The following is a 10,352-nucleotide window of genomic DNA, read 5'->3' as shown; positions in this document are numbered from 1 at the left end:
TGTCAATTGCCATTGCTGTTGTCATGGGCGTTACGTTCCTTGGTGATACACTTTGCCTGGGAAGGTTTGATATGGAAACTAACCACTCCTAAAATCTCTGTTTAAAATCTGTACATTCTAGATTAAATATTTAATGTGCTTGTTGGGTTTCTTTTCTGCATTTTGCAGCCTACTTGGAGCATCGATAATATCGATTGGGTTTTATACGGTACTATGGGGAAAAGCTAAAGAAGACGCTGGTGAAGACTCCGGAGCTAATAGCCTGGAGTCACCATCTAGCAACAAGGCCCCTTTATTGCAAACCTATAAAACCGAGAATGTCTAGACCAAACATTTGTAGCAGTATGTATATACAAGGTGATCAACACTGTTGTAGGATAATAGAATTGTGTAGAAATAGTTGTGTGTATTATTGATAATAGGAGCCCTATATATAGGGAATTACAAAGTACCGTAAAGGTAATAGAGTCCAAACATAATTAGGGAATCTATAACTACTCCTATTACAACTCTACAACAAACCCTAGTTTGTAGAGGCACACATTATGTCGATATCCTTCAACACTCCCCCTTGTGCCGCTCAAACTTGGTGATGACGCTTTGATTGTTGCCTCGTTAAAAACCTTGCCAGGTAACAAAAACCCTGTGGGACAAAAATAACCCTGGTCGAAGGACAAAAAGAGCACAACACGTCCTTCACTCTTCGAGATCGAACATGTAGACATCATGCCTCCCCCTGATGTCAATATCTCCCCCTGATTGCTACAATCATGGGAGTTCGGATAACTTTCTCAATCCGATGCTCTTCACATGTTTCTCGAAGGTGGATTTTGGTAACGACTTAGTAAATAAGTCCGCTACATTATCCTCTGATTGGATATGGTTCACTTCAATATTTAGAAGTGCTTGTTGTCATTTTGATGGAGGGGATGAGGAGCACGGAAGGTGGCATTTTGCCTTGTGGGGTCCGATCCCACACTTCCGTCATCTCTTTTCTCTGTAGGGATAGAACAAGCCCATATCAATCGTACATCTCAAGTATTGAAAGATTGTTTTTATACCAGTCCAATGGCGTTGCGTTGGCGCATGGCTACATCTAGCCAACAAGTTCATAACAATTGAGGTGTCCGGTCTTGTATTGTGCTAAGTACAATAATGCGCCTATTGTACATGAGTAAGCATTCCTGCTATTAACACGTCTTCGTCATCATCCCTGGGACGAAACGGATCCATTTTAGGGCCAAGACTACGGACGACCATGGTGCATCTTTGACTTTATCAAAAATGTCTAAGCATCTATTGACACGGTATACAAAACCGTGTTCTCCCAAGGTCCTTCCCCTCAAACTCGGATTTCAGGTGTTCAGCGGTTTTCCTTAACTCACAAGGGTTCCAATTATGTTTATCAACATAAACCGCGACAATTGCAAATCCGGAACTTGTCATGGAAACGCGTGGGCATAGTTCATCATATCCCTTCCCAATCAAGTAGTCATTTTAGTGAGCATTTCAACCTCGTTGCAAATGCGCTCCGTGGTCTAGAGCCACTTGACTTGGGTAAACAAAGTCCACAAGAACCTTCATTATATTCCGTATCTAGATCCCCATAGAAATACGTAGTGACCACATTCGTAAGCTGCATGTTCAGTTATTTGGAAACTACCAAACTGACAAGGTAGTGGAGTGCAATGACATCCATTACGAGAGAATATGTCTTCTCGTAGTCGATTCCAGGGCGTTGTGAGAAACCTTGCGCCATAAGGCGAGATTGCCATCTCTTTCTCTCATCACGCTATCTAACGAAGACCTATTAATGTCAACAGGTTTTATGTTAGGAGGTGTTGGCATCTCAGGCCCGAAATCCTTCCTCTTCGTTAGTGAATCCAATTCAACCTGGATCGCATCTTTCCATTTAGGCCAATTTTCTCTACGTTGGCATTCTTCAACGGAGTAAGGTTCGATGTCATTGGTCTCAATAATTCCACGTCCTCATGTACACTAGTGTAGTTCGTAGAGATCTCTATATTCTCAGGAATTGGTTCTAACATTGAGGCGTCCCCCAACGATGTCTCTTGGACATAACCACAATCCAAAATATTCTCATGAGATGGATTTTGAGTATCAATGATCAATGGATCAAGTTGTGCCAAACTCGCTCTCTTCTTAGGAAGAGAATCCATCGAACCTATGGGTCTCCTACGCTCTCTAGCGGAACCCATGGCCTATGACGCCATTATGCCACCTTGTGGCGTCACCATATTACCATCCATGGTAGTGGTGCAGTACCCATCTTCTCTGGGTGGCACCATGTCCTCTTGTGGGGACATCAATCCTTGCAGGCATGTTTGCAGCAAGTATATGTGATCTCGTCACTTTTAGGGGATCAAGATGAGACATAGTGGGGACAGACCACGACAATTCCTGTCGTTCCTGTTGAACATTGACGTTCTAATCTCCCCCTAACGACGGGAAGACTGTCTCATCAAAGTGACAATTCGCAAATCCAGCGAAATAGAGATCGCCTGTCAAGGGTTCTACATAGCGGACTTACAGTTGGAGACTCATGTCCAACAAATATATATATATATATATATGCATTCGTTGCAATGACTCATGTTGATGCGCTGTGGCGGCGCAATTGGCACATGAATCGCACACTCAAATATGCATAAATACGAGATATTAGACTCGAACCCAGTCACTAGCTGTAACGCAAATAAAAGTTGAGTGGCTGCTATGAGTCGTAGACGAATTAGCATAGCTGCATGCGATATTGCATAACCCAAGCGGAAATATTGGTGCGCATTACCAATGTCCGGGCTACCATTGTAGTCGTTTAATGGTGGCTTTTCCGCGAGATCAATTGGGTGTGTACATGGGAATATGATACTTGATATCAATACCCAATGATATGCAATAGTCATCGAAAACTGTCGATGTAAACTCTCTAACATTATCAGGTCAAATTGACTGAATGGGATGATCTGGGTAGTGAGCCCGTAGCCATATGTTATGTGCTAGGAGTGTAGTATAAGCAGCATTACGAGTGGATAATGGCACAACACGTGACCAGCGTGTTTGCGTATCAACCAACACCATAAAACATCTATATGGTCCGCAAGTTGGTTGATCAAATCCATAGAATTCCCTTGGATTCTTTGTAAGAATGGAATTATTTCCTCAATCTCCTTTGCATAGGATGGTCTCAATCCTAAATAACAGGCTTTACAGAACGAAACATGGGCTTTATAATCAACCAATGAAGGTTTTGGTTAAGCCATAATGTCACAATAGACTTGAGAAGTAGAGAGAGGAGTTTATGGCGTCAATGCCATGTATTTGCCGCAGGGGGTAGGCGGCACTGGCCATGTATGGCCTGTCTTTGCACAATCATGACGCCATGAGGCGCATGTGCAGCTCCTCGAACCAATTCTTGGTTCTTACTTTTCTTCGTTCTGAAAATGGATGTCTGTGTAAAGTCTTTAATACACGGATCATCATGTCAAAGCCTATATGTGCCAAAATCCCATAAGTCGTCTCTCATGACATAGTTGGATTCAATAACTCAAATAGTGGTTGCATACAACCCACTAGAGCGACACATAAGTTTCTCTAATACTCGTTTACGTTCGTAGTCATTAGAGGTGATGCAAAGGAACTCTGTCCATTCTCATAATGTGTTTCCACATGAAAAACATTGGCTCTTATATAATAAAGTTCGAATTAATGTATGTCCAAGACATTAAGTAAAAGAATTGACACTTTATTAATAGCCAATGATTACATCAAAGTTTCCAAAGTCTAATCCAAAATAAAATCAAAGTAAGACACATTGTAGTCACTCTATCCGTTTGGTAACTCCAATCAAATATGACCAGGGAAGTAGAGAGAGATGTTGGTGGAGCGAGGCTCTCTTAAGTACCAATAATCTCAATGACTTTCCTAGACATCACATTTTATTGGGTCCGCCACATAAGAAAGAGTTAATACAATTGTCATTTATTGACTAAGGCAAATTGCCATTACAAAAGTTCTTGGAAAAATAAAAAGGACTAATCTAATCAAAGTCTGTTGCATCCATGTGCACTTCATCTTCAGCTTTGAAGTCCTCTATGGTGAGATTGACATCTCCACCATCTTCTTCTTCTTCTGCAAGGTACACTTCTTGCTCTCTCAGGTCCCTATATGCCCTGTATCTTGCAGCTAGTTCCTCACTTGCCTTGCATTGCTTGAACCAATGCTCAATTGATCCACATCGATGACACTCATCATTGCGGTTGCCTCCCTTTAATTGAGGTGCACGTTGTGCACGTTGTGGGCGTTCCCTAGGAGGGTTGGTGCCACCACCACGACCCATGGTACCTCCACCACGAGCCATGGCGCAACCACCATGACCACGACCACGACCATCTCCCCCACGTGTGACATTGCCACCACGTGTATCCGCACCAAACTTGCGGTTTCCTTCCTTATTAGGGCGGTTATATGGACCCATACGTCCTTCATGTCCCTCATTAGGGTTTCGCTCCTTGCGCCCTCTTTTGGGTGCATTATAATTCGCCTCATGAACGCTCTTAGTTCCAATGGGCCTTGAATTATAATTTCTCACGAGTATGTTATCATGTTTCTCAGCTACAGATATGATATTGATAAGCTGATGAAACCTCGTGATCCGTCCAGCATTAACCTCAGTACGGTATTGCTTTGATACCACAATGGCTGAGACGGGGAAGGTGGAGAGAGTTTTCTCAATTAGCTCTTGCTCTGTGACAGGTTGTCCACAGAATCGCAACATGGATTGTAAGCGAAGAGCCTCTGAATTATATTCAGCAACAGACTTGAAGTCAGCAAAGCGCAGATTGTTCCATTGAACTTTCAAGTCAGGGAGGAGGGAATCTTGGACATTGCCAAAACGCTCTTCTAGCGCTACCCATAGCTCTCTTGCATCCTTGATCGACATATACTCCAATCTGAGTGCTTTGTCCATATGACGTCGCATCAAGATAACTGCTTGAGCATTCTTTGCAGATGTTCTGATGAACACAAGATCCGGGTTAGGTGCCTGGATTATGGGTAATATTCCCTTTGAAGTGAGATGGTTCTCAACATCGGTTACCCAACTGTGGTAATCTGAGCCTGTTGAGTCAAGCATGGGAAAGTCGAGTCTAGGTTCATTCGACATCCTGAAAATAAGAAGAGAAAATATATTAGTTTCGGAGCTAAACTTCCACGAAAACTAAATAATAAGATTTCCGAGCTATGCTACCAAGAAATCAATTTCCAAGAATCTCTTTTGGATTAGACCAAACAATGATGTTTTAATATGGTCACAATTTGATGCTTACGGACGCTCTTAGTCCAAGCATTGTGAACGCTCTTAGTTCACACGAACACTCTTAGTTCGTTTAATTATGAACACTCTTAGTTCGTTAAGCGTGAATCCCCACAATTCCGCTTTGTTAAATATCAAACTCATTTGGCAACATATATTCCAATATTTGCAGAAAATAAAAGGAATTTAAATACAAGAAAGCAGCAACCTTAATTATAAAAACTTACGTGATTGTTCTTGGCTTGAAGACACGCGCGTGTTGATGCAGGCGTGTAGCTAAAATAAGATCGCTGGAATCTGGTCGGAAATGGCAGTTGGTGGGCTGCCCTTCTCCCTTCCCCTTTTTTTTTTCTTCTTTCTCCTTTTTTTTTTTCTTTCCGGGCCCAACCCTTTCCCTTTTTTTCTTTTTTTTTTTTCGGGCCCAGCCCTTCTCTTTTTTTTATTATTTTTTTTTTTTCGGTCTTCTTCTTCTTTCTTTCGTTCGTTCTTCTTCCTCCTAGGCTGCAGGCGGACTGGGCTGCTGCTGGTGGTGCAAATCGGAGGCGGTGCTGCTAGTGGGTCGCTGCTGCAGTTCGCTGGTGGTATGGGTGCAGGGAAGCAGCGTACTGGTGCTCGGGGTTGCGGGGCTGCTTAGCGGTGCTCGGGGTCGCAGCGTACTGCAGGGCTGCTGAGCGGGCTGCGGGGTCGCGGTAGGCTGGCAGGGACGTGCAGCAGGAGCAGCGCAGTGGCAGGGAGGCTGTGGTGTGCTGGCAGGGAGGCAGCAGCGCGCAGGAAGCAGTGCAGGCAGCAGGGGCTGCAGTGGGCTGCTGGGGTGAGGCTGGTGTGCTGAGCCGCAGGCGTCTGGGCGCGGGGGCGCTGGGGAGGAGGCCGGCCGGGCTGGGCTGCTGGGTTTGCAGGTTCGGCCGGTGAGGTGAGATGAGATGAGGTGAGGCTGAGGCAGGCCGGAATGGAGATTTTTTTTTTTTTGTTTTGTTTTGGGTTGGCGGCAGAGAGGAAGTTCTAGGTTTTTTTCTTTTCTTTTCTGAAGCTAGGGTTAGAACTCGTGCTGATAACGTGTTGTAGGATAATAGAATTGTGTAGAAATAGTTGTGTGTATTATTGATAATAGGAGCCCTATATATAGGGAATTACAAAGTACCGTAAAGGTAATAGAGTCCAAACATAATTAGGGAATCTATAACTACTCCTATTACAACTCTACAACAAACCCTAGTTTGTAGAGGCACACATTATGTCGATATCCTTCAACAATGCTCCCAAACTTGGTAAGTTTTCAGTGACTTTTGTGCACAGAAAGAGGAAAAAAAAAAAAAAAAAACCAGAAAGAAGCCTTCACCTTTCAAGCATTATGATATATTGGGAATCATTTTTTCGTGCTCGTCCTCGAGACTGGACATAGCTACGAACTGTCTTGGGAAGATCAAACCGGATCACACAGGAGCAGTTCTGGACATGAATTCCCTCCTCAACTACATCAGTGGTAAATAGTAGATTGACCTAATAACAGAAGAGCTCCCTCACTGATTATTTGGTTTTCAAATGCCAAAAAGTTTCATTCAACTGATTACTATATATTTGATCGGTACCTTCCCACTGTAAAATGACTCCAAAATTTCCTTCTGCAATTTCGGGGCAAGTGCATCAACTGAGGTGGTACTTCCGGTCAAATATGAAGCTGTGAAATGAGATAAACATGGCAGTTTCTTCACATATCTTTGCATTACTTTGGCTGTGACAATTCTCTCTACGAAAATAAGGCACAGAACTTGCATATCGCTCCTGCAATGGCAAAGCATGCCTATAAGTTAACTTGTAACATAAGTGTTAAAACTTGACCAGTGAACTATTAGAAATGTATTACCCAAATGAGTGGAAAATTTGAAGAAGTTCATGTAACTTCGGAGATATGTATCCCACTTTGTGTGCCTTTATATAGTCTGACTCAAAATCTGTATGAAGTATATAACCTGAGAAATGTGATGCAAATAGTATCAGAAATCAGTATTTTACTACAAACAGAAACTAAACACCATACTTCCTAAAACTAATTTGTATCTTATAGCTGCCTACCTTTTTGAAGAAATTCACTGATCATATTTAAGACTTCATCAAGAAAATATCTGCATTGCAAAGAGCTTTCTCTATAAAATGTGCACTCCTCTTTGACATCAGGGGCATTCTCCAGACAGACTTTCACAGCCTATAAAAGAGGTGTCATTTTGTAGAAGAAACAAATCACAAATGAAACTAAAGATCAGAAAATAACTGATTACAGAAATCTTCACTAGATTTTACTTTAATTAAATAGGTGCTACTATACCTCGTATGCGCATACGATACCAAGATCATCAAGGCAATACAAGATTTTCATGTAGTCATTGGACAACCTCTTTCGTAGCATCTTGATTTTATCATTTATGTCTTCGTACTCGCCTTTCTCTGGCCCTTGCAACTTTGACATGATAGAAGCATCAAACTGCATGACCATGCAGTTTAATGTATATATCTTAGTTTCCCCATAAGTAAAATCCAAAGCCAATTAAGACTTATGTTGTTTGAGCAAAAACATGTAATAAATTCCATTCAATATGATGCAGAGCAACTACCTTTGACCATAAAGCTTCCATCTTTGCTTTCAAATCCACACAGGTTAACCATGTCGGGTCATAAAATTTACAAATTTGGACTGCTGATGGAACATGCTCTTCAATCTCTGTCCTGTCTTCTACAGTATAAACCTGCACCAGCAGAAACACACATTCATACCAACAATAGCATTGAAATAAATTAATTCTCAGAATTGATGAGAAAATATCATGACATGAAGAAATGCATGTACCTGGGAATCCAAGATGCTTTCAAGTTGTGATATCTGATCCTCACAGTCCGTGGCGGATGAGACACCTGGTATGCATAGAAATTTTGTCTTACAAATTGCACATATACATAACTCTAAAGCCTATCAGAGATTAACAAACTTCATTCTGAAATTCTCATTGAGCCTAGCTAAGAGTCCAGCTGCAGTAAGTGATTAGACCTAGCCAAAGGGTCATAAGATTTCTCAAGATGATGATGCTTTACAGTGTTATGTATTAAGAACCATTAACACCGGCCTTACCTTTTTTAATGACTGGTGATGCTGTCATTCCAAAAATCTTTGGCTTGTTTCCTGATTTGTGATGAAATTCCTTTTCAAAGAAAGATATTAACATTCAGATGTTTTCAATGAAAATTTACAGCAGCTATGTTCTGTATGACTGTGTACCTTCATTATTTTCGCGTAGGGATGATTGCCAGTGGCACGGTGGCATTCATCGAAGACCATCAAGCAAATCATCTCTATCTTCAAGAATGCATTCCGCAAAGCATCCAGGAGAATTTGAGGTGTCATGACCATTATCTACAAAAGAAGAAACATAGCAGTCATAAGTTTGAATATACTGTATTCTTTGAGAAAAATATTACACGAAATTCTGGGACTAATAAACAAAGAATGTTGGCATATATAGAGAACTAGCTGATCAAAATCGAGGCGTACATCATGTGTATTCACTTCCACCTCCCAACATTCTGGACTCCAGTCATCAACGCCCTTGGCTCCGTAGTATACTCCCACTTCAAGAGTTGTAGACTTTTTTATAACCTCATATTGCTGTTATATTAAGGGAAAAAAAAAACACATATTTCAGCATTTGAATAGTAAGTACCGTGCCATGAAACATGCATTTAATCCCCAAATGCCTGAGCATAAAGGCAATGTCTTTCTCGGAATGTAGATAAACTGTAATCATAGGAGAATGTGTACAAAATAGCTAAAAGTTTAGAATTCAATTGACGTAATTACCTGAATGACAAGATGAACTGTTGGGGCCATGAAAATTATCAACTTCTTGTGGCCAATGGACTTGATGATGAGTTGATCAGCAATGTGTTTGATGAGCATCACAGCAATCATAGTCTTCCCAGCACCAGTTTCCAACACTGCAATTGTGTTCTTACGCTTTGCGACTTCGAACACTTTCACTTGATACCTGTACACAGTGTAAACACACTTTCAGTACTAAATTTTCAAAGCGGTATTGAAATACAAACCAACAAAAAGTGAAAACATGCAGAAGTATTAACCTTCTGGGGACGAAATGCTTGATATCATGGGGAGATTGTGATCCTTCAAGGGAAATGTCAAGAGCAGTGAGACTCATATCGGAGTTGGAGGCGATTTCCAGCTCAAGCTTGGAGCTTTTAATCTTCCAAAGATATGTAGAACTTGCTCCAATAATGTGTGAGTGAGATTTTGTAACAAACAAAAAATGGTTCATTTATATACTGGCACTACTGTTCTCTCAGCTGTATGACTTTGACAATTTCATCAGTATAATGGTAAGATGAAATGGATCAAAATTTAAATTATATCCTAAAACAAGAGAAAGAGAGAGCAATATTGTTCAAAAATCAAATGCAACCAACGTGAATTGTGCATGCCACCCAGAAAAAAGAAGCCAAAATGTGTGAGTCAAGGATGCATACACATATATTTATTGTTATTTGTATATATGGTACTGCATATTCTGTTCAACTTTTGATTTTGGGGAAAGAATTCTTGCTGAAAAATGGAATGCATCAAGTGTTTTTAAAGAAGAAACCTATGTCTAATGGTCAAAGTCAAACGAATGAACAAAACAAAGTCATATATCATTGTGAAGATTGGAAGGTAGTATCTGCATGTTTTTAAATTAAAGAATTTTATATCAAGTTAAATTAGTCTACCTTTTTTTTTTTTTTTTTTTTTTTAAAGCAAAATTCTCAACATTTACCCCAACATCTAAAATCCTTGATTTCCAAACTAAAAAGAGTCAGTCTACCTCTATATCAAATCTAGTCTACTTGATGTATTAGTACATTATTATACCGTAGAATTTTCTTAAGAGCATATCTCACTCCCACATTGATTCATGCATATCAAAATTTGTAATTTCACATTCTGAATCTATTTAATATGAGTCATATTTATGCTTCCTCC

At 40.7% G+C, this 10,352-nt stretch overlaps 2 protein-coding genes and 1 long non-coding RNA gene across 3 annotated transcripts in view; 1 reads left to right on the top strand and 2 right to left on the bottom strand.

Moving 5' to 3' along the window:
- LOC133735221 (uncharacterized) lies at positions 1-539 on the top strand. The gene is made up of 2 exons (XR_009858846.1): positions 1-64; positions 169-539. It is a non-coding gene; the product is annotated as an uncharacterized LOC133735221 (long non-coding RNA).
- Positions 1-9,600, bottom strand: part of LOC133737707 (endoribonuclease Dicer homolog 3-like) — a 21,358-nt gene extending 11,758 nt beyond the window's left edge. The window contains exons 1-12 of the mRNA XM_062165212.1: positions 9,458-9,600; positions 9,177-9,363; positions 8,871-8,984; positions 8,598-8,732; positions 8,451-8,520; positions 8,172-8,236; positions 7,939-8,070; positions 7,653-7,808; positions 7,403-7,532; positions 7,194-7,299; positions 6,919-7,111; positions 6,669-6,829 (exon numbers count right to left, since the gene is read on the bottom strand). Coding sequence (XP_062021196.1) covers positions 6,669-6,829; positions 6,919-7,111; positions 7,194-7,299; positions 7,403-7,532; positions 7,653-7,808; positions 7,939-8,070; positions 8,172-8,236; positions 8,451-8,520; positions 8,598-8,732; positions 8,871-8,984; positions 9,177-9,363; positions 9,458-9,534 — 1,526 coding nt within the window. The 5' untranslated portion in view covers positions 9,535-9,600. The remainder of the gene's footprint in view (positions 1-6,668; positions 6,830-6,918; positions 7,112-7,193; positions 7,300-7,402; positions 7,533-7,652; positions 7,809-7,938; positions 8,071-8,171; positions 8,237-8,450; positions 8,521-8,597; positions 8,733-8,870; positions 8,985-9,176; positions 9,364-9,457) is intronic.
- On the bottom strand, positions 387-6,576 carry LOC133735220 (uncharacterized). The gene is made up of 2 exons (XM_062162629.1): positions 5,560-6,576; positions 387-5,183 (listed from the first exon to the last, which is right to left on the bottom strand). Exon 2 carries the CDS (start codon positions 5,180-5,182, stop codon positions 4,058-4,060), a length of 1,125 nt encoding a protein of 374 aa, XP_062018613.1. The 5' UTR covers position 5,183; positions 5,560-6,576; the 3' UTR covers positions 387-4,057.
- Positions 9,601-10,352: the final 752 nt, after the last annotated feature.

This window comes from Rosa rugosa, chromosome 3 (genome assembly GCF_958449725.1).
Source record: "Rosa rugosa chromosome 3, drRosRugo1.1, whole genome shotgun sequence".
NCBI lineage: Eukaryota > Viridiplantae > Streptophyta > Magnoliopsida > Rosales > Rosaceae > Rosa > Rosa rugosa.
Note: the sequence above shows the minus strand (reverse complement) of the source record. Positions and strands in the feature narration are given on the sequence as shown.

Bases quoted from the DNA above. Each gene is read 5' to 3' on its own strand.
- LOC133735220 (XM_062162629.1), bottom strand. From the start codon at position 5,182: ATGTCGAATGAACCTAGACTCGACTTTCCCATGCTTGACTCAACAGGC.